Source organism: Trachypithecus francoisi, unplaced genomic scaffold (assembly GCF_009764315.1).
Source record: "Trachypithecus francoisi isolate TF-2019V2 unplaced genomic scaffold, Tfra_2.0 Lachesis_group17, whole genome shotgun sequence".
NCBI classification, from domain to species: Eukaryota; Metazoa; Chordata; class Mammalia; order Primates; family Cercopithecidae; genus Trachypithecus; species Trachypithecus francoisi.
In genome coordinates, this window is record NW_022681462.1 from 37,864,086 (window position 1) to 37,888,713 (window position 24,628).

At 40.3% G+C, this 24,628-nt stretch overlaps 1 protein-coding gene and 1 long non-coding RNA gene across 4 annotated transcripts in view; one reads left to right on the forward strand and one right to left on the reverse strand.

Moving 5' to 3' along the window:
* Positions 1-10,663, reverse strand: part of CHMP3 (charged multivesicular body protein 3) — a 70,343-nt gene extending 59,680 nt beyond the window's left edge. Inside the window, exon 1 of one of the 2 annotated variants that reach the window (XM_033175375.1) lies at positions 10,397-10,663. In XM_033175375.1, coding sequence (XP_033031266.1) covers positions 10,397-10,648 — 252 coding nt within the window. In that variant the 5' untranslated portion in view covers positions 10,649-10,663. The remainder of the gene's footprint in view (positions 1-10,396) is intronic. The other variant, XM_033175376.1, reaches the window with a different exon arrangement.
* The window catches only part of LOC117062161, a 57,011-nt gene continuing 41,616 nt past the window's right edge, over positions 9,234-24,628 (forward strand). For both annotated transcript variants that reach the window (XR_004428230.1, XR_004428231.1), the window contains exon 1: positions 9,234-9,322. This is a non-coding gene — a long non-coding RNA (uncharacterized LOC117062161). The remainder of the gene's footprint in view (positions 9,323-24,628) is intronic.

The following is a 24,628-nucleotide window of genomic DNA, read 5'->3' on the forward strand; positions in this document are numbered from 1 at the left end:
AACACATGGGCACATGGAGGGCAACAACACACACTGGGGCCTGTCAGCCGGTGGGAGGGGGGCAGTTTGAGGGGTCGTGGGGGAGGGAGAGCATCAGGAAGAACAGCTAATGGATACTGGACTTAATACCTAGGTGACGGGATGATGTGTGCAGCAAACCACCATGACACATGTTTACCTATGTAACAAACCGGCATATCCTGCACATATACCCTTGAACTTAAAAGTTGGGGGGAAAAAAAAAACTAACCACAAGACACAGACAAATCCAGAACAAGGAACATTCTACAAAACAAATGCCCTACTTTACAAACAAGTCTTTATTCTTACAATGCTATAAGTAGAAAGCAGGGGATTTTTATTTATTATTATTATTATTATTTTTTGAGATGCAGTCTTGGTCTGTCGCCAGGCTGGAGTGCAGTGGTGCAATCTTGGCTCACTGCAACCTCCCGCTCCCTGGTTAAAACGATTCTCCTGCCTCAGCCTCCCGAGTAGCTGGGATTATAGGTGTGCGCCACCACGCCCAGGTAATTTTTGTATTTTTAGTAGAGACTGGGTTTCACCATGTTGGCCAGGATGATCTCGATCTCCTGACCTCATGATACAGCTGCCTCGGCCTCCGAAACTGCTGGGATTATAGGCGTGAGCCACCGAGCCTGACCCAAAACAGGGGATTTTTAAATAAAATCAAGTAACAGCCAAACACAAACCTCACTGAATCCTAAGTTTTAAAAAGTTATAAAAGACATACTGGGAACACTTGCAAAAATTTAAATAGGGACTAGATATTCAATGATATGAAGGTATTTTCATTATATAGAATTTCCATATATTCTAGAGATACAATATGAAATGTTGCAAAATGTGTTATATTTATAATCTACTTCAAAATGACTCAGCTGAAAAATATATATCAAATAACAGCAAAGTGCTATCAACAGTTGATTATACAGGTTTTCACTATACTATTTGCTGTGGTATGAATGTTGGTGCATGTCCCCAAATTCGTATGTTGAAATCCTAATCCTCAAGGTGATAGTATCAGGAGGTGGGGCCTTTTGAGAGGTGATTAGGTCCCTTAGGAATGGGATTAATGCCCTTATAAAATAGACCCAAGGGAGCTCTTTTGCCCCTTCAACCATGTGAAGACAGCAAGAACACATCATCTATGAACCAAAAAGCAGTGCCCTCACCAGACACTATATCTGTCACTGCCTTAATCACAGACTTCCTGGTCTCCATAACTGTAGAATATTAATTTCTGTTGTTTATAAATTACCCAGCTTGTAGTATTTTGTGATAGCAGCCCAAATGTACTAACAACTGCTATTACTTCTACTTTTCTAAAAATTTAAAAATTTTCATAATAAAATTTTAAAATAAAGTACTTGGCATTTCATAGGTGTTCTATTTTAAGAAGAAATTAAACTTGACAAGGTCTCTATGATAATATATACAATAGTGAAATGACAAGCCACATAATTGGAGAATAGAAAGATGTTCAAGCTCACTGGTAATCAGGAAAAAGCCTGATATTCATTTCATTCCTCTAAGACTGGCAAAAGTCAAAAATTCAGTTAATAACAAGTGCTAGAGAAGATCTAAAGACAAGCAACTTTCATACATTGCTGGTAAATGTATAAATCAGTTCAACCCTTTAGAAACCAATTTGGCAGTATTTTTGTACAAAGAAGTCATATCCTAAGATCCAATAACTTCCCGTGTATATAGCCTAAAGAAACTCTCTCACAAATACACAAGCATACAGGTATTAGAATGTTCACTGCATTGTTGTATTACACAAGGAAACAACCTAGAAGTCCATCAATAGAATAAATGTGTGTGTGTGTGTGTGTGTATTTTGACATGGAGTCCCGCTCTGTTGCCCAGGCTAGAGTGCAGTGGGGTGATCTCGGCTCACTGCAACCTCTGCCTCCTGGGTTCAAGCGATTCTCCTGCCTCAGCCTACTGAGTAGCTGGGATTACAGGCGCCTGCCACCACATCCAGCTAATTCTTGTATTTTTTAGTAGACACGGGCTTTCACTATGTTGGCCAGGCTGGTCTTAAACTCCTGACCTCAAGTGATCCGCTTCCCAGCCTCCCAAAGTGCTGGGATTACAGGCATGAGCCACCACTCCCGGCCTTAGAACTAATATATTGTCATAAATTTATACAATCAAATTTCATGGAGTTAAAATACATGAAATACATCTACATATATTGGTATGAATAAACTTCATTTTCAAAATACACAAACAATGCTGAGCAGAAAGGAATCATACCAAATTTAGGACAGTGACTGTCATTCTGTGTGCTGATGTAAGAAAATGGGATAAAGAGAGTAAGCATGTATATAAGTGTATTGTTTCCTGAGGCTGCCATAACAAAGTACTTAAAATATAAATGAGAATCAATTGAACCCGGGAGGTGGGGAATGCAGTGAGCTGATATGGCACCTCTGCACTCCAGCCTGGTGACAGAGCAAGACTGTCTCAATAAATAAATAAATAATAAATGTGCTGTTTCACAGTTCTAAAGCCAGAAATCTGAGTAGCACTAAGCCAAAATCAAGGTAGCAGGAAGGCCATGCTTCCTCTAGTGGATCTAGGGAAGAATCCATTTCTTGCCTTCCAACTTTTAATGGCTACCAGTAATCCTTAGTTTGCAGCCTCATCATCCAATCTTCAAGGCCAGCATCTTCAATGCTGTCTCTCTGCTCCATCCTCACATTGCCTTCTCTTCTTCTGTGTATTTCAAATCTCCCTCTAAATCCCTCTTATAAGGATACAGGTAATTGCATTTAGGGGCCATCTGAATAACTCCCCATCTCAAGAACCTTAATTTATTCATACCTGTAAGGACCCTTTTTCCAAATAAGGAACATATATAGGTTCCAAGGATTAGGACCTGATCTCTTTGGGGGTGGGGGGATTTTTCAGCCTGCCACAATGGATATGTTATCCTCTGTTTTTTTTAATTTAAAATAGTAAAGTTTTTTTTACATATTTAAGAGCGAAATTAAAGGACTGGAAAAATATAACAAGCAAATCCTTAAAAAAAAAAAAACAGAAATACATAAAATCAATTTAAAATAGGAAAATACTGACTCCAGAAAACATTTTTAAGACAATTTCAGACTAGATAATGCATTTAAATGGAACAAATTCAATAGGCAAATAGTGAAAAGTAAGTTTCCTTCCTATTTTTGACCCTCAGCTACCTAGCTCCTCTCCTGGAGGCAATGTAGGATTTTGTATATCTTTCAAGACAATCTAAAATATACATAAAACTAGAAATCAGCCAAAAGCAACAAATACAAGTGATCTTAGATCAAAATCTGCCTATTCCTGTCACTGTCAGCTGAGTATATATCAGCTTGATCATGCTATATTTCAATTGTCCAAGTGTTTTCTCTCACCATTGTAGGAGAACGGTCACGGTGGTGGGAAAAATTGCAAAAAGACACAAACCTTCATGGAAGGTCGGGAGGTTTTACAAAAGCTTCAGAAAAGGATTTGGCTGAAGGCAGCCAGATTCTCTTATCTGGTGCCTGAAAGCTTAGTTTAGATAACAAGGGGATGTAAAGAAACTGATCTAGAACAAGGGGATGTAAAGAAACTGATCTAGATAAGTTAGTTTACTTAGAGCTGGGAAGCTGGCCTTTAATCATCCGCCAGCAGAACTGCTCTCTCCAGGAAGGTGGGGGTGTTAATTACTCACAAGTGTGTTGGCTCAAAGCCTTTGTCATTAAATCTGTAGTGAAATGCCTGCAGGGCCGGCTTGTCAGGGCCGCGGTTACTACAACACCCTCCTCAGGGTCTGTGAGCAGCCTGGTCCCCTAGGCTCTTTCACTGGATACCTGTGTCCGAGTGCATTCTTTCATCCGTTGTTTGGCCAGGATACGCGGGTGGGACACGGCACATCCTGGCTATGTGGGACATCCTTACTTCTGTCCATGAAACAAGCACCTGACGAGCACTTTACTCTTCCTGAGAAAGTTCAACATTATGCCAGCCCAGTGGATGACAGAGAATAAATAGAAATATAATCCTTGCTCTTAAGAAGTTTGTAATTTTGCTGAGGACACAAAGCAGAAGAGAAAAATATTCTTTCAGGATTTCCCTGTGTCTATCTTCTCTCATCTCTTAAATGCTGTCCAAAACTAAGCTCTGGCTCCTTCTCCACTATCACCATTCCCATAAAACTTGCTCCTTTCCTGAATTCTCTCCATTTCAGCTCATGGCACTGCCATTCAGGGGGATGAACAGGTTTGACTGGGGTAGGGTTAAACAGAAACCTAAGAATCATCTTTGCACTCATCCCACATGCAGTAGTTCAGCAAATTCTGACTATCTATGCTAAATATTTCTAAAACTCATCCTATCCTCTCCATTCCCATTGCCATCCTAAGGCTCACATCATCTATCACCTGGGCCACTAACCAGCCTCCCTACCTAAATCTCTTACTTCTAGTTTTTGCCCTAACCCACTGTTCTGAATGCTCCCTATCTTTAGTAGGCATGACACACAGACCTTTATTAATCTGCCCTCTAACTACCTCTCCAATGTTACATCTTACCACTATCGTCACTCCTCTTGCATTCCACTCAGAATAGCATTTCATCCTCCAACCATTCTGAATTTTTTCCCTAGTTCCTCTAACATATGTTCCACAATTCTAAACCCTGCATATTCAGTTCACTTTACTAGGGATGCCTCCCCTTTCCTGATCCTATACCTACCTGTCCACCTGGTGAATGCCACTTGTGACAAGACCCAGAGACCCTCCCTGACCAGCTTCCCTTCCCCGTTCTGAATAATCACTCCCTCCACTATGGCATCAAAGACTTTGTACATGCTTAAATTATTGCTCCTATCTCCCTACAGTGTTTATTTACATGTCAGTCTCCTCCAGTAAACTACATTCTTTTAAGTCATTATATAGTGTCTTATTTTTGTAAACCTTATTCCAATCCAATGCACACCAAAATCTCTTGATATTTGTTGTACGAACTAAGTGAATGAAGCTCTATCTTTTTCTCCATCTCCCCTTCTCATTTTCTTCCCTTTTCTGATAGAATCCCACAACCACGAGTCACGACCCAGTCTAAGAACATAAGTTAGTCACATGATTTAAGAATTCGGATGACACGGAAGGGGGCACTCTCTCTACCCCAAGACTAAATTAGTGAGGTCCCTAAGACAGAACAATTTTCCCAGCAGAACCTCAAGTCTAAGAGAAGAATCTCTTTCCAGCAGAATTCCACGTCCTCCTGATTCCCACCCCAAGATTGTCACAGGTTTCTAAATGGATTTTAAAGCATCCTCATCCTCAGCAGGCCCAGTCTGTCTGATCTTTACTTGCATCCTTTAAAACAAAATAGGTTTCACCACTAAGATGTCTCCATCAAAGTTTGTGCAGGGGCAGAGACTTTAGTCTGTAGAGACTCCTAATATAGTTAATGTTTCCCTAGAGAGTTCCTTGAAATATTGCTCATCTTGGGACTACCTGACCTTAAACCCTACTAAACTTTATTCTGATACTGACTCGTCATTTAACAAATATTTACTTAGCACCCACTGTATGCTGCATGTTATATCAGAGCTCTGGAGAAACCACCTATAATGTATCTTACTTGCCCGAATTGACCTGTCACCATGGCCTAAATGGTACCATGTGTGACAATCATATGGTGTGATATGACTACACCTAGCCTCTGCTTATACTGTGCCAGGACCCAGACCCACATGTCTGCATCTTTCAGCCCCCAACGGAAGGAGCTGTCTTATAAGTTTATCCCAACTCAAAAATGCCCAGCTGAGACTACAGCATTTAGTCAATTCCCTCTCTCTCTAACGCCTCTTCTGTTTCTGCCAACTTTTTCTTATCTTTAAAAAGTTTCCTTCACTTGGCCTCTTAAGTATTTTCTTTCTCCCTTAAAAGAAAAAAAAAAAAAAAAAAAAGCCAAACTAACATTACTTGGCTTCTTATTCATATACAGCTCTCAATACTTTATCAGTGCATCAGCAGTTCTACAGAGAAAAAAGTATTTCCCATCTGTGATGGTTAATTTTAGGTATCTCCTCAGCTGGGCTGAGGGATACCCAGATAGCCGGTAAAGCACTATTTCTGAATATGTCTATGAGGGTGTTTCTGGAAGAGACTGACATTTCCATCAGTGAACTAAAGATCAGCCCCCACCCAATGTGAGTGGGCACCATCCAATCAGTTGAGGGTCTGGATATAAAAAAAGGCAGAAGGCAGATTCTTGCTCTCTTCTGAATCTGGGATAGCCTGCTTCTGCTCTTGGACATCAGAACCGTAGGCTCTCTACTCTCTGGACTCTGGGACCTCCATCAGTGCTACCCCAACTCACTACGTTCTCCAGCCTTCAACACCGGACTGAGCTACACCACTGGCTTCTCTGGGTGTGAAGCATATCACAGTACTTCTCAGCCTTCAAAATCCCCAATTTCCATATTAAATTCCCTCTCAACTACCTATCTATCTATCCATCCTGTTGGTTCTACTTCTCTGGAAAACCCTGATTAAGACACCATCCCTGCTTTACTGGCACTTTCTTGAATTACAGACTCATGCTAAGTAACCACGGCTGGTGACAAAACGCTTTCTTTGGTCACAAGTCACAAATGTGAGAGAAAGCCTAGCAGCACTTGGTAGAAGCTGACCCTAAAGCAGATGGACATTCTTCTAACAAACTAAAACATATCATCAAAACTGAAGGGGTACCTTGAAGAACTGAGGAGGAACTTGAAGAAAATCTTGGGCTGGATATCTCCAGCACCAGATAAAGTGGATCATCTAACACTAAAAATTCTACTAAATAATCAAGAACCCATTCAGGAAGGGGACGGAACACACAACGGTGAAAGGTCAACTGTTTCTGACCATCGCAGCCTGGAGATAATCACTCCAACCACTGAACTCCTATACCTGTGTATGTCGTACTGTATTAGTCAGTTCTTACATTGCTATAAAGAAATACCTAAGACTGGGTAATTCATAAAAAGAAAAGAGGGCCAGGCGTGGTGGCTTACACCTGTAATCCCAGCACTTGGGAGGCCAAGGCAGGTGGATCACGAGGTCAGGAGATCAAGACCATCCTGGCTAACACGGTGAAATCCTGTCTCTACTAAAAACAAAAAAAATTAGCCAGGTGTGGTGGCACACACCTGTAGTCCCAGTTACTCGGGAGGCTGAGGCAGAAGAACTGCTTGAACCTGGGGGACAGAGGTTGCAGTGAGCCAAGATCGTGCCACTGCACTGCCTAGGCGACAGAGCGAGACTCCATCTCGAAAACAAACAAAAAAATAATGTGGCACTATTCACAATAGCAAAGACTTGTAACCAACCCAAATATCCATCAGTGATAGACTGGATTAAGAAAATGTGGCACCATGGAATATGATGCAGTCATAAAAAAGGATGAGTTCATGTCCTTTGCAGGGGCACGGATGAAGCTGGAAACCATCATTCTCAGCAAACTATCACAAGATCAGAACACCAAACACCACATGTTCTCACTCATAAGTGGGAGTTGAACAATGAGAACACATGGACACAGGGAGGAGATCATGACACACCAGGGCCTGTTGGGGGTGGGAGGCCAGGGAAGCGATAACATTAGCAGAAATACCTAATGTAGGTGATGGGTTGATGGGTGCAGCAAACTACCATGGCACGTGTATATATGTAACAAAACTGCATGTTCTGCACATGTAACCCAGAACCTAAAGTAAAATTAAAAAAAAAAAAAAAAGAAAGAAAAGAGGTTTAACTGGCTCACGGTTCTGCAGGCTGTACAGGAAGCACAGCAGCTTCTGCTTTTGGGGAGGCCTCAGGAAGGTTCCAATCATGGGGGAAGGCAAAGAAATAGGCATCTTACATGGCAGGAGCAAGAGAAAATGAGGGGGAAGGTGCCACACTCTTTTAAACAACCAGATATCATGAGAACTCACTATCTCAAGGACAGTACCAAGGGTGATAGTGCTAAACCACTCATGAGAAATCCGCTCCCATGATCCAATCACCTCATACACAGGTCCCACCTCCAACACTGGGGATGACAATTTGACATGAGATTTGGCAGGGACACAGATCCAAACCGTATCAGGTGCCCTATCCAAACTTGTTCTTAAAATGCTTATCTTACTTGCTAGAAATTAAGTTCTTTGGCTTCTTATTTCACCTTTATAATCCCTCTTTGGGATGCAGCATAAATGGCATGGTAGTTCTAAGTACAGGCCTTAGAATACATAACCTCTGGTGCTGTAATTCACAAATTATATGACCTTGGGCACATTACCTAAATACTGTATGCCTCGGTTGCCACCTGTAAAGTGGAGATAATAATAGTTCCTAATTCACAACACTGCAGAATGCTTAACACAACGCCTGGTTCAATATGTTAGGTAAAGGTGGTGGTAGTTAGGGCTAATCTTAATTCACTCTACAATCTTGCTACTCAAGTGCAGACCAGCAGCATCAACATCACCTGGGAGCTTATTGGAAATCTTAGGCCTTATCCAAGAGCTACTGAATCAGATTTTTGAATTCTGACAAGATCCCTAATGATTAGTGTGCATATTAATGCTTGAGAAGCACTGCTCTACAATACCCAGACTTGTCCATAATGGGGAAAAAAAAAAACCTAAAATGTTTATTCAATAAATGATCTTACCTGTTCGGCTCTGGCAAGCATAGTTTTATAAACCAATCTCATGCATCAACCCTGCCATTTTCCAGTGTCAATCAGCTTTCTCAGGTAGATTACCCTACTGAAGAGTGTACTAACATCGTGTTCTTAGGAACTGTATTTATCATTTAAAAGCAATCTAAGTGTATAATATACTATAGTAGTATAGTAATACATATACTAGAGACTAGTTTAAACAGTAAAGCAACCATTTCCCCATGATCTTTTTGTTTCTCCATAATCTTAACTCAATTTACGAATGGCAATGCCAAGGTCAAACAATGAAGGCAATAAATAATCTCTCCCTACCACACTTCTACAATAACAAGAATCTTAGAATATACAGATGTCACAAAATGTGCATCTATATAATGTTCTACAGTTTCCAAAGTGATGTTACACTGTTATTTCATTTAAGCGCCACAATTTCTATTTTACCAAGGAGCAAAACTGAGTGTTTCCTGACGAAAATGAGTGTCTACTGTTCTAGGGCCTTTGATTAACAACAACAACAAATAATTTACATTAACGCACATTACGTGCCAGGAATTGCAAGATGCATAAGATTGGTTTTTAAAATGTGCCTGCTAGAGCTGAACAGGTAAGATCATTTATTAAAGGATTTCAGAATTTTTTTCCATTATGGAGAAGCCTAAGTGTTGTAGAGCAGTGCTTCTGAAAGCACTGATGTGCACACCCATCTTAGGGAGCCTGTCAGAATTCAAAATCTGACTCAGTGGGTCTGGAGTGGGGTCCGAGATTTAACAAGCTCCCAGGTGATGTTGATGCTGCTGGTTGGCACTTGAGTAGCAAGGCTGTGCCGTATTTAAAGAATTAGCCCTAACTACCAATATGAAAACTTTACATCCCTGAATCTTCAATTACTCTGAGATAACACTACTATTATTCTGGCTTGACAGACGAGAAGACTTAAGGCACTGAGAAGTGAACTTTCCAGAGATCACAGAGCTGAGATGTGGAAAGGCAGGATTCAAACTTAGGTTGACTGACTGCAGGGAACTTTCAACTGCTTGCCTCCCAATATTATCTCCATTAATAGGTAACGAGAATTCGAAGCTGGGTCCAGAGCTATCTTCTGTAACATTCTTCTGGCTCGGGTCCCTGCCCTGCTATAATATGTAACTAGGGTCAACACAAGGTTGTAGGGCTGGGGAAAGAGGAAACAGTCTCCTTTTCAATACAACGGGGAGGACCGAGAACAGGCGGCAGGTGCCAGGCTCCTCCGGCAGAGGCGACCCGGCCAGCTCCAAACAACGTTCCGGGTAGGGGAAGGTTCTCCCGGTGGTCAGCAGACGGGCGTGAGGGGTGGGGCCTACGCTGGGAAAAGGTTCCGGGCGGGTCGTACCAACGCGCGCAGGGGGAAGGGGTTTCCGAGGCCAGGACGGTGTCGCTGCCTACGCGCTCGGTGGCGAGGTGAAGAAACTCTTCATCCACCCCTCGGCTACCTGGTCGAGAGGTGGCACCAGGAGCTCTCGCTCCCCAAAGCCAACTCCTAAAGACTCTTCCTCCGGGTCCCCCGTCGAGTGGGAGGCCCCGGAAATGGGGGCCGGTCGGTATCGGGCAGGCGGTGGGGAGAAGAGTGTCCTGTCAATTACTAACTCCAGTTCGCCCCACACAGATCCACCCGCTTATCTGCCGCCGCCATAGCCCTTACCAGTTCTTTGGGCGGCTTCTCTTGGGTTTTTCCAAACAGCCCCATGACGAACTGAACCCGTCTTGCCCCTTCCGGCTTTCCGTTCCCCGCGCCCAGGCAGGTCACGGGCAGCCGCCTGGGCGGGGCCCGCGGAGAGGGAGGTAGTCCCGACGCCCAGAGTAGGGAAAGGCAGCAGTAGAGGATGGTGCGCGTGCGCTGTACGCATGCGCAGAATTGAGTGCGTGGGAGACTAGTCAACAAGGCTGACGTCATTGTGCATGTTCTGGGCGAGTCTATGTAGGGGAGACCACGGATTCGGTGTTTTTCGTGGGGTGTAGAAATGATTGCTCTGAAAGATACGAATGTGTTGACTATAACTGCTTCTCATACTTCACCTAAACCTAGATGTTGCACCAGAAGTCTGGATCTCCACGCAAACGTGTACACTTACCATTACTTTCCTGACAGCTTCGTCTTTGTGTCCAGTAGGCGACTCACAGGTGACAAACCAAAAATAGCCTCTTTTTCCTCCCGCCAACCCACTCCTCCCGTCTGCTTGCACCACCATCACCTGGTCACTAAACCCTAGGCGTCCCCCTCTCTCCCCTCTTACTAACTCCCAACCATTCTAACTTCAGTATGTCTGAACTTCAGCCCTCTCCTTTCCATCCCAACTGAGGTAGTTTTTGTTTAGGCATCGCCCTTTACAGTGTGGGCGATTCCTGCCTAGCATTTGTCCATGTGTGTGCCGTCCTACACGCCACACCGACCGTGAGCGTAATCACACTCTCAAAGGAATCTGACTAAAGAGAACTAGACACATTTTAGCACGGACAGTCCCTGATTAGGCCTATACGGTGAGCTGATGGTTACTGTCATTACCTCATCCGAGGATGGTGAAGGGACCATTTGTTACCTCAGCCCCATACTCCTGTCTCTGGTGGAATCATAAAATGGTTCGGCAGCTTTGAAAACATTTTGGCAATTTCTTAAAATGCTAAACAAAGCCAGCCTTCCATTCCTAGCTATTTACCCAAGAGGGAAAAAAGCATAAGTTCTTAAAAAGACTTGTACACAAATGCTCATAGCAGCTCTATTTGTAATAGCCGTAAACTGGAAACAATCCAAATGTCTGTCAACAAGTGAATGGATAAATCAGTTGTGATTGATCCATACGGAGGAATAGTACTGAGCAATAAAAAAGAATAGACTATTGATAAATGCAATAGCATGGATGAATCTCAAAATAATTCTGCCAACCGAAAGAAGCCAGAATCGTGTGATTCCATTTATATAACATTCTGGAAAATGCAAACTAATACGTAGTGACAGAAAGTACATTGGCGGTTGCTAGCGGATAGGAGTGGGGTCAGAAAGGGGCAGAAAAGAGGGATTACAAAGAGACACGAAGTTGAGGAGGATGATGGATAATATCTTGATTGTGATGATGGTTTCACAGATGTATACAATATCAAAACTTAACAGGTTGGACACTAAGTATGTGCAATTTATTTTATGTCCATCATACTTCAATAAAGTTCTCTTTTAAAAAAGCACTACCTGTTCATTGTGAAAAGTTAAACCCCCATTCTCACTTCCTCAGGGGAAAAAGTCTCAAAGGATTCACATCAACTATTAAATATAGTGTGACTCTTCTGAAACCTTTTCCTTTGGAAAATATACTTTTATTTTTATTTATGTATTTGTTTTTGAGACAGGGTCTCACTTTGTCACCCAGGCCAGAGTGCAGTGGCAGGATCTTGCCTCACTGAAGCCTCCACCTCCCAGGCTCAAGCGATCCTCCCACCTCAGCCTCCTGAGTAGCTGGATGCCAGCCACCACGCCCAGCTGATTTTGTAGTTTTTCTGTAGAGACAAGGTTTAGCCATGTTGCCCAGGCCAGTCTCAAATGCCTGAGCTCAAGTGATCCTCCCACCTCAGCCCCTCAAAGTGTTGGGATTACAGGTGTGAGCCACCTTGGCCGGCCCTATTTTTACTTAATTGAGATTATATTATATACATTGAGCCACCTCACCCAGCCCTATTTTTATTTAATTGATATTATGTTGTATACATTGTCCTACAATTTCCTTTTAAACAAATTTTATAGAGATTTTCATCAGTATCAATACCTTTGGCAAGCCATAGCAAGAATGTACCATAATTTATTTAACTACTTCCCTATTATATAAGATTAAGTTGTTTCTAGTTTTTCCCTAGTAAATAATCCTGTAAATATAGGCACAGTTAAAAATTTTAAACTTAATACCAGTATCTTCCATATACATTGCACTATTGTGAACTACCAATAGTGTATACCAGCAATCTTATTCCCTAAATCCATGCTAAAAGTGAATGTTATCGATATTTTTAATTTGCCAATCTAAGGGCATAAAATATTGTTTTTAACTTTAATTTCCCAGACTACTAGTCTGGATAAGCATCTTTTTATATATTTGTTGGCCATTTGAATTTCTTCTGTGACTTGCTTCTTCATAACCCTTGTTCATTTTCCATTTATCTCCCTTCTTCCCTTCCTTATTTCCTTTCTTCCTTCCATTTTAAAGGTGAAGGAGTTCTTTGAAAATGTGGAATTTTTTTAAGTCTCTTTCACCACACCCTTCTTCCTTTTTTTGAGAATAAACTATAAGCATTTTTTTCAAGTGGGTGGATACTGGATAGCCAATTAGTCCACAGTATTTCTCAAATGCCTACTATATGTCAGGCATTCTATAGGCTTCAGGAAAATGGCAGTGAGCAGAAAAGAATCTCCTACAATCTGATGAGAAGGACAATAGTATTAAACAATGGTTGTAAACGAAATTGTGTTACTACAGATGTGCAAAATTCTGACTATAAGAAGAACGTGCTGATCAGTGACTCTTCCCTGAGCAGATGACAAATAAGCTGAGGCCTGAAGGATGAGCTAGCAGAGAGAGGAAGAGTATCCAGAGTAAAAGAAACAGCATGTGTCAAAGAGCCTTCCCAGTTTCTGGGTGGAGGTTTTAGGTCACAGCCATTTCAGATCCTAAAGCTGCATTTGTTCTAAAGCTGGCCATCAATGGCAGAGAGGCCTGGCAGGGTGTGGAGGAAGGTTTGACTTGGCACATGGCGTCTCAATGTCATACAGAGCTCATAGGTACTGACAGCCCTATCAACACATCAGTGCAGTTCCTCTGCACTGTGCAGCTTGCTTCCACACATTTTCTAGGCTCTATCTTTAGAGTAACATGTACTCTCCACTTGTGTCCTGATACTGCTTTTGCATTGGACAAAGCACTCCTTAGTTGAGTTTAGGGCTGAAGTTTGTCCTTCCTACATGGACCTCAGGAAGCAAACCACAGATCCTCCCACCTGCTAAGACTCACACATCTGAGGGGGTGGGAGGAACTAAGTGAGCAGGCATGCTAGCTCTTTACTCCTACCAAACACAGCGAGTGTTTAACAGGATCACACTCCCCTGCCATATGTTCACATAGATGTTTGTTCACACACATTTTCAAAGGCTTTATGTGCATTCTCCTCCTGATCTCTGAAAAATATAAATAGATGTGTATCCTTGAGAGGTACTTCAATGCCTATGCTTTAAATCCTTCCCTGAATTTTAAATGAAAAATAGAAAGGACTGTTTTTCCTCCACTTTCCAGTTTTCCTTGTTCATTTCACTAAAGATATCCAGCCTTAGGAGCTTCCTGGCTCACAACTGTTCCCCATTTGCCAGGTAGATTGTTGAATGAAATGCTTTGGGCAGGAAAATCATAACCCAATTCCTGGCAAGAATTTTGGCTTTCTAAAGCCAAGATACACCTTGTTTTATACAACAGATGGACCCTGGAAATGTTAGATATAAATCAATGTTTGGAAATTGAACTTTCTCCCATGACTTATGTAATAATTTTGGAGTGGATTTATCTTTGTTCCTGACTAAACTTCAGGACCAAGGGGCTCCCAACCCACAACTTATGACTTGAGATAAGGCAAAGACAGACCTTGAGTCACCTCCTGTCCATTTGCAACCTTTCTCCACCAAACTTACAATAATCCTTGTGTTGATTTCCTAGGACTGCCATAACAAAATGCCACAAACTGGGTGGCTTAAAACAATAGAAATGTATTCTTTCAAAGTTCTGGAGACTGTAAGTCCAAAATGAAGGTGTCAGCAGGGCCATGCTCCCTCTGACACTCTGAATAGAATTCTTCCTTGCCTCTTCCTACCTTCTAGTGATGGCTGTCAATCATCAGCATTCCTTGGCTTGCTGCTGCATCGCTCCAATCTGCTGTGAACATATAACCCAATTATATGTTCTCCCCATATGTCTCCAGTCATACTGGATTAAGGGCCGATCCTAAATTCAGTATGACCTTAACTTACTGTTTACATCTGCAGTTATTATACCTTATTTTCAAATAAGGGTTGTATTAAAAGGTACTAGGGGTTAGGACTTCAGCATAATCTTAACAGGTCACAATTCAATCTATTAACAACTGTCATAGACATACATGGGTGCCTCACTTTAAAGGAAAAAGAGGGTGGGCAGGCACGGTGACTCACACCTGTAATCCCAGCACTTTGGGAGGCCAAGGCCGGTGGATCCTGAGGTCAGGACTTTGAGACCAGCCTGGCCAATATGGTGAAACCCTGTCTCTACTAAAAATACAAAAATTAGCCAGGTGTGGTGGTGCATGTCTGTAGTCCCAGCTACTCAAGAGGCTGAGGCAGAAGAATTGCTTGTACCCTGGAGGCAAAGGTTGCGGTGAACTGAGATCGCGCCACTGCACTCCAGCCTGGAGATAGAGTGAGACTCCATCTCAAAAAAAAAAAAAAGAAAAGAAAAGAAAAGAAAAAAGAGGGTGATAGAGGGTGAGGGGAGAATGGTTAGCTGAATCCTTCTAAAATAAACAGACCTCTGTCCTCCATGATTGTGAAGGGAAAGTCGATTTGTCAGGCTTGACCCTAGCTTGGAAGTGGCACCTTCTCCTGGGAATTATAAAAATCACTGTGGCCGCCTCACATTGCCCTGTAGAGCACCATTTCTACCACTAAAGGTCCTCTCATGGAGGATTCACACACCTTGCCTTATTTCCCTCACAGCAGAGAAAAAGCCTGACGTTTAATTTAAAAATCCAACTGGAATATTTAAACAATACTAAAGTCTCCAAAAACAGTATCAGAATTAGAAGAGTGGCATGTGAGATACACATCACCATTATGGTGGAGTGGATGAAAAACCCACTACAAACACAGAATTTTGGTAAAATATAACCAGAATTATTTTATGTGCATGGATGATCTCTTTTTAAAAAGTAAGAGAAATCAGGAATATCTGCCAATAACAGGAACCCAGAACCTTGTTTGCATATTTTTTTTGATGTGATAAAGCCTATAGTCAGTAAAATGCACAGATCTAAAGTGTAAAACACGATTAATTTTTACAAATGTGTAATATTTGTAAATATTTAAAACATTTTCTAAATCTAAACTGGCTCCTTCATGCCCATTCTCAGGCAGTACCCTCAAAGATAACCATTATTCTGATTTCTACCTCTGTAGATTAGTTTTGCCTGGGCACAGTGACTCATGCCTGTAATCCGAGCACTTTGGGAGGCCGAGGCGGGTGGATCACAAGGTCAGGATATCGAGACCATCCTCGCCAACATGGTGAAACCCCATCTCTACTAAAAATCCAAAAAAAAAAAAAAAAAAAAAACTAGCAGGGTGTGGTGGCAGGCGCCTGTAGTCCCAGCTACTTGGGAGGCTGAGGCAGGAGAATGGTGTGAATCCGGGAGGCGGAGCTTGCAGTGAGCTGGGATCGTGCCACTGCACTCCAGCCTGGGCGACAGAGCGAAACTCCATCTCAAAAAATAAAATAAAATAAAGGCCGGGCGCGGTGGCTCAAGCCTGTAATCCCAGCACTTTGGGAGGCCGAGACGGGCGGATCATGAGGTCAGATCGAGACCATCCTGGCTAACACGGTGAAATCCTGTCTCTACTAAAAAAAAAGTACAAAAAACTAGCCGGGCGAGGTGGCGGGCGCCTGTAGTCCCAGCTACTCGGGAGGCTGAGGCAGGAGAATGGCGTGAACCCGGGAGGCGGAGCTTGCAGTGAGCCCAGATCGCGCCACTGCACTCCAGCCTGGGTGACAGAGCGAGACTCCGTCTCAAAAAAATAAAAATAAAAATAAAAATAAAATAAAATAGTGCTTGGTTTTAATGTTTGGACAGGGGAACAAGAGGCAAGGCTTTTGGCTGGGCAAAATGGTGAAGCAAAATTGAGATGCCCTAAAGCTGGGAGTTTTGAAGACTTCATTCTCAGTGAAAAGACAAGCTAGAGGAAAAAAAAATACTTACCTGCCAACAAAGGGAGCCAACCAGAAAATGTTTGTTTTAGGGTGTAGCTCTGGTGAAAAAATAAAAATACAGGTTTCCTTGAGAAACCACAATCATAAGGCTGTCCTCTTGTTACGTCTAAATTTATTCTACTTTCATGGTATTGGAAATCTTAAACTGTTCTTAGGTTGATAACATCCTGGGGATCTGGTGAAAGCAGTACAGACTCTTTTTGAATGAACATACCCCAAATCCAGACACTGTAGTATTTCTACAAATTATGGCCAACAAAAATTACCAAATATATGAGATAAACATTAATGGCCAGGAGTAAATTTTAAAAGCATCACATTTATGTTTCAAAGCACTTCAGATATTAGAATTCTCAAATGTAGAGTATAAAATGTTATGCTTAAAATGTTCACAGAAATAAAAGAGAGACTTGAAAGAAACAAGAGACCATTAAAAAATGACAAAGTAAAAGAAAGAAAAAACAAACAAAAATTGACCAGGTAAAATTAAAAATAAAAGAATTTGTAGACATGAAAAATATAGTAATTGAAATAAGAAACATAGTCACCAAATAAACCTCAAGGAATAAATTAAGCAACAGATTACACGTAAGAAAGAATAAGTAAATCAGAAGATAGATCTGAATTATCCAAAATAATAATAATGCCTGAAGACACAAAGACATGAATATATAAGAAAGAAGATGACATACAGATGTTAGAATATGGATATCAATTACATGTTTAATTGAAGTTCCAGAAAGATTGACATGAGAAACTGGAAGAGACAAGATTTTGAAAAGATAATGGCTAAGAATTTCCCCAAATTTATTAAGATGTTAATCTTGAAGATTCAGGAAGTAGTCATGCATCACTTAATGATGGGGATACGTTCTGAGAAATGTATTGGTGATGTCATCGTTGTGCAAACTTCATAGAGTGTACTTACGCAAATCTAGATCATATAGCCTACTAGATACTTAGGCTATATAACCTATTGCTACTAAGCTAAAAACATATATGGCATGTTACTATACTGAATACTGTAGGCAGTTGTAACACAATGGTATTTGTGTATCTAAACATAGAAAAGATAGAGGAAAAATATATATGATATTATAATCTTATGGGACCACTGTTGCCTGAAAGGTTGTCATACAGTGTGTAACTGTACATAAACCTTAGGCAGGTTCAACACAAACAGCTACACATTATAGTGGCAGTGCAGAACATCGAAGACACCAAGATTTTAAAAGCAACCAGAGAGAAAAGATGGAATACATACAAGAAGACAACACACACTGTCAACATCCTACTCAATAGCAACAATGGAAGCTAAAATAAAGGGAAAGAGCGTATTCAAATTACTGAGGAGAAAAAATCCCCAAAGATCTAAAAATCAAAGTAATTGAACTCATGGAGATAAAGATCAGAAGGATGGTAATCAGAGGCTGGGAAAAGTAGTGAGGGGCTTGGGGGAGGTGGGGATGGTTAACGGGTACAAAAAAAATTAGAAAGAATGAATAAGACCAAGCATTTGATAGCACAACAGGGTGGCTACAGTCAGTAGTAATTTAATTGTACATTTAAAAACAACTAAGAGAGTATAACTGGATTGTTTGTAACACAAAGGATAAATGCTTGAGGGAATGGATACCCAATTTTCCCGGATGTGATTATTATACATTGCATGTTGTATCAATACATCTCTTGTGTCCCGTAACTATATATACCCTACTAGGTACTCACAAGAATTAAAAATTAAAACATTTTAAAAATCCTCAAAATAATAACTTATAGTCATGCCCTGCTAAATTATCACCCCTATGTGAAAGCAAAATAAAGACATCTTTAATGGGGACAAAAACCTAACAACAGACACAAAAACCCCACAAACCAACAGATCAACACTAAACAAAATTCTAAAGAATGTAGTTTAGAAGTAATAACCATGATCTCAGAAAAAAAGGCCCTTACATATAAGAAGAAATCATGACCATTTAGTTAACTTGTGGTTAATCTTTAAAAAGTTGATTATATAAAAATTATCTAATTCGAGAAGTTCAAAGAGAGAGAAGTAAAGCATTTTACCACAATCATATGAAAACATAGATGAGAAGTCATTGAAGTTAAAATGATTCTGGACTCTAATTTTTTCGAGAAAAGGTAAAGATATTGACTCATTTATATATTAAGTTTGTTAGAATTTTAAGGATAGCTGCTAAAATAAAATCAGTACTTCCAAATGGTAGAGAAAAAATGGAATTAAGAATATTACTCTAAGTAAGGTAAGAAGGACAATACAGAAAAGTGGAAGACACAAAAGACAATTACACAATTAAATTAATTAAGTTAAAGATACATTTGTATTCATAACAAAATGGACTAAATTCTCCAGTAAAAAGGTTTTCAAACTAGATATTTATTTACATCTAGTTTTAAGCTATTTAAAAGAGACACACATGCAACATAGGATACAGCAAGACTGAAACCAAAAAAGAAAGACATGAAAAATCATATTTACCAGACAAATATTAACCAAAATAAAGCTGTTATAGCTATATTATTATCAGATAAAATAGAGTTTCAGGCAAAATAACTTTTTAGGGATAAAAAAGTATTACATAATGATAAATTTTTCAGTTTACCCAGATGCTAATCATGTAGTCTCAAAAAAAGTGAAGCAAAACTGACAGAATTTCAAGGAGAAATATAAGCCCACTGTGTTAGTCTTCTCAGGCTGCCATAACAAAATACCAAAAACTGAATGGCTTAAACAACAAGAATTTATTTTCTCACAATTCTGGAGGATGGAAGACCCAGATCAAGCAAGGTGCTAGCAATAACAAGCAAGGTGTCAGCGATATGGTTTTTGGTGTGAGCTCTCTTCCTGATTTACAGATGACCACCTTCTCACTGTGACCTCATGTGGCCTCTTCTCTGTGTACCCACAAAGGGGTGGGGGGGAGGGATGGAGAGAGAGAGATCTGTGGGAATCTTTTCCTCCTTTTATAAGGGCACCATCAGTTATCAGATTAGGGCTTCATCCTTATGATTTCATTTAACCTTAATTACCTCTCTAAAGGCCCTATCTGCAAATACAGTCACATTGGGGGTTAAGGCTTAAACATCTGAATTTCAGGGGTACACAATTCTGTCCATAACACCCACCATCATGAAGGGAAATATTTAAATTTTTCTTTCATTAATCGCTCAAGAAGACAAACATTTGGTACAGAGAAGACATGATAACAAGATATGCTTCATTGAATTGTCACATCCTGTCCACATCAAGTAAATAATAAGTTACCACATACGGAATGTTTATAAAAATGGACTGCACACTAGAATATAAAGGAAGTGAATAAATCACTCTAATACACATTGCATTTCATGACCACGTTTCAATTGGGTTAGAAATCAATGACAAAAAAGAAATCAAAACAAATATTTTGTAAACATAAAACACATTGCCAAATAACTCAAAAGTCAAAGAAATAATGGAAATTGGGAAACCTGGATTTCTACCACATCTGGTAGTAATGAGACAACCATGGGGTGGTGTCAGAGAGGGCTAGTGGAGACCCAGAACTTTCACCATCACCCAGTGGTAATGAGAGCATCCCTACCACTGTGACTTTTGAAAATGTGTAGAGAACTGGAGCTCCCACCTCTGCTCAGCATTAAGCAGGAAGCTCTCCAAGATCTCACTGGAACTAAGCAGGGAACTTGGACTTCTATGTCTGCCTAGAAGCAACAAGGTGGCTCCCCAACTTCCCCTACCAAAGCAGCGTCAGAGCAGCAGAAACTGAAGTTTGAATGGAATGCAGAATCTCAGGACATAATATGAAAGTCTAGATTTCAAATGAAAATCACTCATCATACCAAGAACCAGGAAGATTTCAAACTCAATGAAAACAGACAATCAATAGATGCTTTAGCGGATTGAATAATGTCTCCTAAAAATTCATGTTCACCTGGAGCCCATGAATGTGACCTCATTTGGATATAGGGTCTTTGCAGATAAATAAAGTTAAGATGTCATACAGGGCCAGGTGCGATGGCTCACATCTGTAATCCCAGCACTTTGGGAGGCCAAGGCAGGTGGATCACTTGAAGTCAGGAGTTTGAGACCAGCCTGGCCAACATGGTGAATCCCTGTCTCTACTAAAAATACAAAAATTAGCCAGGCATGGTGGCACCATAAATCCAATATGACTGGTGAGTTTATATGGGAAATTTGGCTACGCACACACAGGGAAGAAAGCCATGTAGAGACAGGGGCAGAGACTAGAGTGATGCATCTAAATGCCAAAGAACACCAAGGGATTATCTGCAGCCCCCAGAAGCTAGATGAGGCAAGGAAGGATTCTTGCCTAGCACCTTCACAGGGAGTATGACCATGCCAACAACTTGATTTCAAACTTTTAGCCTTAATAGCCATGAGAGAATAAATAGATATATTTTAAGCCATGTAGTTTATAGTAATTTCTTACTAATATAGGTGACAAGACCTAGATGACAGAGATATTAGAATTATCTAATAAAGATTTTTAAAGTGTATTTTTAATTGACAAATAAAAAGTGTACGTATTTATGTGTACAACAATATTTTGAAATATGTGTACATTGTAGAATTGCTAAATTTAACTAATTAATATATGCATTACCTCATTTGTATCATTTTTGTGTGTGCCAAGAACACCTAAAATCTACTCTCTTAGCAATTTTCAAGTATATAATACATTATTATTGACTTATAGTTACTATATTGTCCAATAGATCTCTTGAGCTTATTCCTCATATATAACTAAAATTTTGGATCCTTTAGCTAACATCTCCCCATCCTCCTCCCCACACCCCAAATCCCTGGTAACTACCATTCTATTCTCTGCTTTTAGGAATTTGATGTTTTTTCAGATTCCACATATCAGTGAGATCATGCAGTATATCTATGTGCCTGACTTATTGCACTTAATATAATGTCCCCCAGATTCATCCATGTTGTCAGAAATGACAAGATGTCCTTCTTTTGTTTTTAGGAAATCAGGTAACTCTGTTGCTCAGGCTGGTCAAAACTCCTGGCCTCATGCTATCCCTCCACCTCAGCCTCCTAGAGTGCTGGGATTACAGGCGTGAGCCACTGCACCTGGCTTCCTTGTTTTTTGTTGTTGTTGTTTTTTCTTTCTTTCTTTTTTTTTTTTTTAAGTCTGAATAGTATTCCATTGTGTATATATGCGACATTTTCTTTATCCATTCATTCCTTGGTAGACACTTAGGTTGATTACATATCTTGACTGTTGTGAATAATGCTACAATGAACATGAGAGTGCAGATATCTCTTTGACATGTTGATTTCATTTTCTTTGGATATATATCAAATAGCGGATTGCTGGGTTGATAATAGATCTATTTTTTTTTTTTTTTTCACCCAGACTGGAGTGCAGTGGCATGATCTTGGCTCACAGCAACCTCCACCTCCCAGGTTCAAACGATTATCCTGCCTCAGCCTCCTGAGTAGCTGGGACTACAGACATGCACCACCACATTTGGCTAATTTTTTTTTTTTTTTTTTTTTTTAGCACAGATGAGGTTTTACCACATTGGCCAGGCTGGTCTCGAACTCCTGACCTCAAGTAATTGGCCGGCCTCGGCTTCCCAAAGTGTTGGGATTACAGGTGTGAGCCACTGTGCCCAGCCAATAGTAGATCTATTTTTAATTATTGAGCAACCTCTATACTGTTGTTTTCCATATGACTGTACTCTAACAAAGGTGTAAACAGCTACAATTAAAAAAGAAGTTTCAACAAGCAATTAAAAATATGCTTAAAACCTGAAGAAAATACAAAGTCTCAGCAATGAAAATGAATATATAAAGAAAACCAAATGAAAATTTTATAATTGAAAAATACAATAACCAAAATAAAAAAGCTCAGTAGATGGGCTCAACAGTATATTGGAGAAGACAGAAGAGAAAATCAGTGAAGTAGAAGATAGAACAATAGAAATTACCCACCGGGTACAGTGGCTCACACCTGTAATCCTAACACTTTCGGAGGCCAGGGTGGGTGGATCATTTGAGGTCAGGAGTTTGAGACTAGCCTGGCCAATATGATGAAACCTTGTCTCTACTAAAAATAAAAATAAAATGCCTGGGCATGGTGGCAGGTGCCTGTAATCTCAGCTACTTGGGAGGCTGAGTCAAGAGAATCAGTTGAATCCAGGAGGTGGGGGAGGCAGGGGTTGCAGTGAGCCAAGATTATGCCACTGCACTTTAGCCTGGGTGACAAAGTGAGACTCCATCTCAAAAAAAAAAAAAGAAAAAAGAAAAAAGAAATCACCCAATCTGACCAACAGAAATAAAACGGACTGGAAAACAACAAACAAACAAAACAGAACAGAGCCTCAGCAATGTGTGGGACTATAACAAAAGATATAACATTTATACAATCAGAAAACTGGAAGAAGAAAAGAAAGAGGGAGGGCTAAAAAAGTACTTGAAAGCAGCAAGAGAAAAACAACACCTTACCTCTACAGAATAAAACAGTTCAAATGACAGTGGATTTCTCATCAGAAACCGTAAAGGACAGCAGGAAGAGATACAATATTTTTCCAGTACTAGAAGAAAAGAACTAGTCACCCTAGAATCCTGTATCCAGAGAAAATATTCTTCAAGAATGGAAGGTGTGGTAGTTAATTTTAGGTGGCAACTCGACTAGGTTAGGGGATACCTAGATAGGTGATAAGGCACTATTTCTGGGTGTGTCTGTGAGGATGTTTCTGGAAGAGATTGACATATGAGTCAGTGCACTCAGTGGGGAAAATCTGTCCTCAATGTGGGCAAGCACCATCCAGTTGACTGGGGACCTTGATAGAATAAAAAGGCAGAGGAAAAGTGAATTCACTCTTTCTGTCTCCTGGAGGTGGGACCCCTTTTTCTCCTGTCTTTGGACATAGAACTCTAGGGTCTCCAGCCTTTGGACTTTAGGACTTGCATCAGTGGCTCCCTGGGTTCTCAGACCTTTGGCCTTGAACCGAGAGTTAATACCATCAGCTTCTTTGGTTCTGAGGCTTTCAGATTTGGACTGAATCATGCCACCAGCTTTCATGGGTTTCCAGTTTGCAAATGGCCTGTCATGGGACTTCTCAGACTGCATAATCACATGAGACAATTTTCTTATAAATCACTTCTCATCCATCTATGTATGTATTTGTGTGTGTGTGTGGTGTGTGTGTGTGTGTGTGTGTGTGTTTATCAGTCAATCAATTTACCTCCTATTGATTCCATTGCTTTGGAGAACACTGATGGGAAATCAAGACATTCTCAGATAAAAGTAAACTAAGAGAATCTGTCATCAGAAGACTACCCTAAAAGAATGGGTAGTCTCTAAACAGAAAGTTCTCTAAACAGAAAAAAAATGATAAAAGAAGGAACCCAGTAACACTAGAAAGGAAGAAAGAACACAGTAGGTAAAAATATGGATAAATATTAATACCATAGGTTTTTATTCTGCTTTCAAATTTTTTAAGATGCATTTGACAACTGAAGCAAAAATGTTAACACTGTCTACCTAATGTGGTTCTAAAAATACATAAAGGAGATAGTTAAGATCATTATATTGTAAATGGAGAAGAAAAGGGGGACTTAAAGGGAGGTAAGGTTTCTATACATCATTCAAACTGGTAAAATGATGGCACTAGTAGATTGTAATAAATTTTGTATATATAATGTAACACCTACAGCAGCTACTAAAAAGCATATACAAAGACATACACTAAAAAATGTCATAGATATTAACTATCAGGGAAATGCAATCAAAACCATAATAAGATCCATTTCACACACTAGGATTGTATAATAATTTTTAAAAAGACAGATAATACCAAGTGTTTGCAAGGACCTGGAGAAACTGGAA